The 7,158-nt window shown below is 44.9% G+C and overlaps 1 protein-coding gene across 1 annotated transcript; it reads right to left on the minus strand.

Moving 5' to 3' along the window:
• Positions 1 to 2,780: 2,780 nt before the first annotated feature.
• LOC104420793 (probable methyltransferase PMT27) lies at positions 2,781 to 6,906 on the minus strand. Its single transcript, XM_010032574.2, has 8 exons — positions 5,404 to 6,906; positions 4,861 to 5,010; positions 4,371 to 4,641; positions 4,138 to 4,248; positions 3,880 to 4,054; positions 3,359 to 3,631; positions 3,090 to 3,284; positions 2,781 to 2,997 (listed from the first exon to the last, which is right to left on the minus strand). The coding sequence occupies exons 1-8, from the start codon at positions 6,904 to 6,906 to the stop codon at positions 2,781 to 2,783; spliced, it is 2,895 nt and encodes a 964-aa protein (XP_010030876.2).
• Between the last annotated feature and the right edge of the window lie 252 nt (positions 6,907 to 7,158).

A 7,158-nucleotide genomic window follows, 5' to 3' on the forward strand; every position in this document is an offset into this window, starting at 1 on the left:
GGTACATGGTTCAATACAAACACGGTCGAGTATAGGGTCTAGAAAATAGGAACCGGTTATAATAGGGTCAGGTACAGGGTCCAGGTCTAGACCCTACTCACGATGGACCCGATCACCCATAATATGCATGACTTATCCTATGTATTTTGAATTTTGTTTAATTTTATTTCACATTTTATCTTTTTTGATTTGTTACTTTTGGTAAGTGAACATTTCTTTTGTTGCACTATTTTAAATTTCTATTTGATTTGCATCGGTGTTCCAATTTGGTTGGTCAATATCGCATTGAAAAAACAAACTTTTTGTCCCTTTCAAGAAATAGGAAAAATAAAACAAAAAAAGAATAGATTGGTCCTATGTTGACATGAAATCAAGACTAGACTCACAGAGTTGGTTTAGTCCTCAATCCCAAACTCAACAAGGTCGGGGGTCGATTATCAGTCCCAAAAATTGAAAAGCATTAGTATGCGGGTTGGTCTTCAAATTAGATGCTAAACCATTTCAACCTAGAACATGCTATACATGCTATTGCTCGCCCCTAGTTAGGACCTCTCTTATGCATAAGAACAATAGAAGCATCATAACTTTCGTGCTGCGTTAACTTAAGTACTATAATTTTTTTTTACTCATTTAAGTAAAATTGATAATTTGAGTACCAATTTCGACAAATCATCATACGTGGATTTTGTAATTATTTTGAATTGTTTTCATTTTTTTTTCGGGGCCAACACAAGTCACTAGCAAACCTCATCAACCGTGAAACCATTGGACAAGGGCTGCCTTGCCCTCAACCACAAAGGCCCTTGCCAAATTGGGTGAGGCAACATAGCTCACAGCTGGCAAGGTTGTGATGCCCTCACCCAAGGCCTTCATGGCTAGATCTAGGCAAGATTTTTTTATTTTCCTTATTTTCCCAAAATAAGGAAAATAAAAAATTCAAAATAATTAAAATAAAAAATATTAAACAAATATTAATTGTCGTAACAGGACAAACAGAAAAATGAAATAGATAATTCAAATACAATAGGACATAATATACTCGATTCGTATATTAACTTAAATATATGCATCATCATCGTATTTATGTTTATTTTATCACTAATCAATTTTTTAGCTTGTTCCGAACCCCCCAAAAAAAACTTATAATTTTGACCAAAGAAAAAAACAAAAACAAAAACCAAACTCATGACGCTTTGGTGCTCAATAAACCGGCAAAAACGGGAAAAAAACGACAAAAACGACGAATACGAGACGAAGATTGTAAGAAGAAGAAGAAGAAGATGTCCCGACAATCGCGAGCGAATTCGAAGAATCACCTCCTCCTTCTGCGACAACGTCTCCGAAGAAGACCGATGTCGACGGAAGGCGGTGCATCATCCCAGCCGCCCACCGCAACCGCCGCGAAGGACGGCGGACGTGACGACCAACCGAAGCGATCGCCGCCGCCGCCGCCGCCGCCGCCGCCAGAGAAGCCGCTGCCCGACGATTGCTGCGGGAGCGGGTGCGTCCGGTGCGTGTGGGACATCTACTACGACGAGCTCGAGGCCTACGACAAGCTGTACAAGATCGACGGCCCCGGCTCCGGCTCCGATCCCTCGAAGTCGTCCTGACCCGGGAGACCGCCGATTCATTTTGAGGTCCTTTCTGGGAGGAACTCCCGGATTCTTTGATTCTTCAATCCGATGTCGTATTCGATCGGCGTTGCGCTTTGGATCGCGCATGTCCGTGCGGTCAATCTGCCTGAGATGTTGCTGGCTCGAGACGTCTAGATTGAAACGGGTTTAGCTTCCGTGATTGACTTTGATGTTAAAGTTCGTAGCTTTTCAGGCGAATTTATCTTTGAGTTGAGAAATTCATGATTTACGATGGCACGTGCCCATGTTATATCTTCGTCCTCTGTCTCTTGTTGGGAATTGTTTTGGTTAATGTAATCTGGTTCTAAGATTAATGGATCTGTACACGGAAAAACTGCTCCTTTCCATGAACAATGAAGTATGTAGTTTTGAAGATAGGACTTCCCCTGTTTCATCGTGGGAGGTGCTGTGCCATTGCTGTTTGAGCTAGAATTCGTATCGATGAAGCTGAACGTCATTATCATGTTGGTAAATTGCATTCACGACTTCTAACATCTTAAACTGAACATTCAGTTCCACATGATTCACCTGGCACCTGAATTCGCCGTCTAGTTGCCCTTAAGTGTTTATTATGGTGGTGTAGTCGGTACCAAATCTCTGCACAAGCAAAAGAGCTGAACCGGGCCAAGAGTGCCGTGTATTTCTTTCGCCGTTCTTTGGATTTTCTCAAGCTCCAGCATCCACGGGCATTAGCCACTTTTGGGGTGAGGAAAATTTTTGAAATGTGGATTTATGTACTCCTATCGACGAGAGGGGCGGTGAGATAAACTATGAGCTCTCTTTTGTCATGGTAGATTGCTCTGTCTCTAGGTTATTGGCATACATGCCGTGAGCGTCGCTCTGCATTTCTCAAAATGGCTAACTGCAATACTATTTTTTCAATTGGAGCAAAAACTACCTCTGAACATCAGAAGGTACAAACTGCATATATAAAAGAATGAGGCCAGAAAGCTGGCCAAATAAGCCCGTCAACGGCGACTTTTGGATTGAGATCCATTCAAAATTTTACATTCATCCATTTGAAAATTAATGAGTATATGCTCTTACTTGGCACGTGCCTATGGAAGTCTAATGCGCAAATACTTAGAAAAATTGTACCTATTGCCGCTTGCAACTCAAAATCAAGGGCACTCGCCTTCATCATAATCAGGAAGTAGCTGCATATGTGTTTGGCCGCCAATCGCCTTTCTGTGCACTGAGAATTCCTTCTTGGTCTTTGGAGAATGTTAAGTGGACCTCCCAATGCAGTGATTTAAGTAAGTTCTCGATCTCCCCTATGGCGCCAGACTCATCACGGACTATTATTTTACCTCCAGGTCTCACGATTCGATCAACTTCTGCCATTACCGGGGCAAGCTTGCACCTTCAGCGGACAAATTCAAGTAGAGTTAGGAAAGGACCAGGGGAGGGAGGGAGGGAGGGAGGAAGTGGGGACTACTGGATCCATTTGCGTACCTCTTCCTAAGCTTGGAGAAGAGATGATCTGCATGCAACAGGTCATAGGTTCTAGGGTAAGTGCTGAAGGACTCGCACCAATCATGATATATTCCGAAAAGTCCTCTCTCGAATATTATGGGAAGCGTGTCTGGCGAGTCGACATTTACCACGTTCAGCACCCACATTTGGAGATCCTTCAGTGCAGCGGCAAATCTGCAAGCAAGCAGGAGAAAGCTCTCATCTGATCTTTCACCTTAAAGAAGATTAAAATTGAAAGCAATTCATACCCGCCATAGACAGCTCTCATGTCCATAACGTTTCTCACGCCGGACCAACTAATTCCAAGCCCCGACATGTACAAGCCACTCACTACTCGTTTCCAGTGTTCGTAATCTGCAGAGAAATCTTGTGGGGCTGGTTTCCCATAGATCCCACTCTGGGAGCTGTTCAGCCAGTAAGGTGGTGTCCGCATTCTGCGTGGCCAGACCACCGGCCATCGGCTCCCTCTCTCTGCCTCATTGACTGGGATCCGGTGCATGCATGCCTGAAGGGGAACATACCTGAGATTGCAACGATAGTCAGGTTCTTGAACTTTGCTGTGTAAGTGTGAGTTATAAGTCTAGATGAAGACTGATAATGCTATTGTACATCAGCAATGTTTGGAGCCAGATGTTATATCCTCTATACATCACCATTTTAATGTTCTTGATTAGCACGCATAAGACTCTTTAGTAGTGATCTTGTCTTATCTTGGCCACTTAGAAGAAAAGTGAATAACGTTTGCTACAGAATTTATTTGAGTATCTACCAGGCAGCATTTGGATCATCATCATTTTTACACAATGGAGGGCTGTTATGCTTTCTTTGCTCGTAACAGTCATTTGATCTCGGTTTCCGGTAGATGGCTGCTCCAATTGAATTTAGCTTGTCCTTCTGTATGGTCACTAGCTCCCAACACATATTTGCTGTCAGAGCAGACATTTCTGCATAGAGAAACAAAAACATTGATTGTTCACTACAACCACTTCAATCAAGTAATTAATTATTTGGTTCTATCTCATGTTACCTTTCCAGATTTGAACATCTTCTTCAAGTGTCTGGTACACTGGAGTAGCTGACCAGACAAAGTAACCTCCCGGCCTAAGAACACGGTTCAGTTCTAGCAGAAGTAGCCCGCCTTCAAGGTGAACCACAAATCATAACTCATCATTCATCATTGATAAGAGACCATGAGCGGAGGAAAGGAGCAAATTTGAAATTCACTCAGAAGAAAAAGGTGAAGAAACTGTCATAGAGAACCTTCAGCATGCCAAGGGACTCGACACCGTGCGCAGTGCACAAGATCAAAGACTCTGCTCGGGAATGGCAGGCGCTGAGACCCCATAACAGCAGAAATCGCTGGTATTCCTCTTTCCAGGGCAAACTGAACCTGAGCCTCGTGTTCATCTTTGGGAGCGAAGGACATTGTCAGAACATCTCTTTCGAAAAGGTAACCCCCAAAGCTTGCGACTCCACATCCAACATCAAGTGTGACTCGTGTGTGCTTTCCCCATTTGATATTGGGTACTGACTGCACCATATGACAAGTAAGTTCCTAGGCTCAGGAACTAGAACTATGAATGAGGATGAGTATTAAGAAAAAAAATAGTGGAGAATAAGACTTGATCCAACAAAGGAAAAACAAACAGAAAAAGAGAATAGGCTAGCTGAGCTAACATATGCAGAAGGCTAGTTTTACTATGCCGATAGACGACTATGCAGTGTGCAATATATTTCTCTGGATGCTTACAGCCTGAAGAAAATCGAGGTAATGGAGCGCGCCATGTATGAACTGTGTGCCTCCACCGGGAAAAGTTAGAAACTCTCCAGTCACCTTAACCCAGTTCTGGTGACCCTTCACATCCGCGAGCGTCTTGTGTGGCACATTATAGTACCATATCTGCCAGACCCAACATTTATGTTACGTGGGAAATGTCTCTGGTCTTAATCTACTGTATTAATCAAGTAGATTTAGACGGAAACAAATGCATAAGCTGCAAACAATCCTGCATGTGATGTGACTAGATATTTGTACTACTTCAGCAGTAAAATTGCTCCATAAGATTTTCCTTCGACAGTAGACTGAAAATATAATGGAGTCGAGCCGAGGCATGACATAATCCTTAAGTACAACTCAACTTGAAAATTCGAAGTCCACAATCTCGATTTGAACGTGCTTGAACTTGTGTTTTAGTTCAGTTGGACACCAGTTTGATCATTGAGATGTTATTGCAAGCTCGAGCTACGCCAGAAATAATATGACTGAATGACATAGAAAATCTAGCTCCATTACCTTCTCCCTGCTCTTGGGCCACTCAATGGACCTCTTGTATCCCTCAGGGGCCGGGACCAGGCACGTCGGCGCGTCCTCAGGGCAATGCCTCTCCCGATGCTCAAAGTGCTTGGTGCTGCGCAACTTCTTCAGCGCCTTCTGGTTGTCCAAACATGGTATATAGTCCGGACCTGCCGTCACATTGCAGAGCTGCCATGTGTAACCATAGATGCTATCGTCGCCGCCTGTCACCCCCTGCCCTCTCCTCTCCTTCTGATTCTCCGACTGTGCTGCCTGCGTCGACCATGACTTCTTTGACTCCTTCGATTCCTTTGGGATCCCTGAGTTCTCCCCGTTTGAAAATGACCCATCTGTTTTATGCGAGGCTTCGTCTTGTTGGGCATCCTGGTGCGTGTCAGTTTGGATCGGCATCTCGTCATGTTCTTGCTGGGCCGGACTTGTTGCTTCCACGTGCTTACTTTTCTGATCTGTCGTTTCTTCCGGTCTATGCGCCTCTTCTTGTGATTGCTGCTCCGATTGCGATGTCGATTCGTCCTCCTCTCGGAGTCGCTGTTGCTCTTCCATTCGCTTTTTTTCATCCACGTCCAACATTGGTTTTTGAGGCTCCTGTGCTGTGGCGTCATTCTCCTGCCGTAGCTTTTGATCTTCGTTCGAACTGTCATTGTTCTCGACTTGATTTTCTTGTTTTTGGTGCTGTTGCTGTTGTTGTTGATCCTCATCTGTATATTTATTCTCGCCTTCTTGTGATTTGCTTTCATTTTGAGAGCCCGCAGCCAGTTCTTGCTCTTGATTTCCGCTTGTATCTTCGTTGCTCTGTTGCTGCTGCTGTTCATCGTTGCTCTGTTCGTTGTTCTCTTCACTTTGTTGGTTCTGTGTCACCGTGCTCTCTTCGGACGCTTGGTTCTCGTTCTCGTTCTGCTTTTCATGCTCTTCACCAGATTCTTTCCCTTGCAGACCTTGCGTGCTCACTTCCGCGGAGTCTTCATTGTTGTTTTCTGATTTCACCTCGTCGCTTTTGACGTCACCGCCGCCGGTTCCTTGATCTTGCAATCCCTGCTTATTGTCGGTCGAACCAGCACCCTTATCCGCATCGGTGTCTTGGGTTTGATTCTCCTGAGAACTCCCATTTGCACCGTCCTTGCTGTCATTCGCATTATTGTTGCTGTCTTTGCCGTCGGATTGACGAGAGTCATCAGATTTGATGGCGTCATCAGGGAGGTCGCCAGGATTGTCCTCGTACGAAGTGGTGTCCTTCTTGTCCTCGGTCTTGACAGAGGAGGAGGAGGAGAAATCGTCGTTGGTGGCGGTTGCGGCCGTGGTTGCGGCGGTGGTGGAGGAGGAGGAGGATCGTTTGGTGGTGGTTTGTGGCGGGATAAAGGAATCAGAGGTGAGCATCCAGACGCCAACAACACATAGCGTGACGAACACAATGGTCGTCACGGTGGATGTGTAGGAGGTGTAAGAGGAGCGCTTGTTGCCGCGCGACGATCTTCCGATCGCCATCTCTCGATGAGAGAGAGAGAGAGAGAGAGAGAGAGAGAGAGAGAGGTGATGAGATGGGAAATGGTGGGAGGAGGAGGAGGAGGAGGAGGAGGAGGAGGATGAGGAGGATGACTAGCTGTGCATGAGTTTGTGGAGGGAGATGAAGTTTGCAGGTAATCAGGAGGAAAGGTATAGAGATCCAAAAGCGTAGGAGGAGGGAATTTGTCCTTAGACCAAGGACTCCGTTTTGGAACATTAAAAAATAATAATTAA

The sequence above is a fragment of the Eucalyptus grandis genome, chromosome 9 (genome assembly GCF_016545825.1).
Source record: "Eucalyptus grandis isolate ANBG69807.140 chromosome 9, ASM1654582v1, whole genome shotgun sequence".
Lineage (NCBI taxonomy): Eukaryota > Viridiplantae > Streptophyta > Magnoliopsida > Myrtales > Myrtaceae > Eucalyptus > Eucalyptus grandis.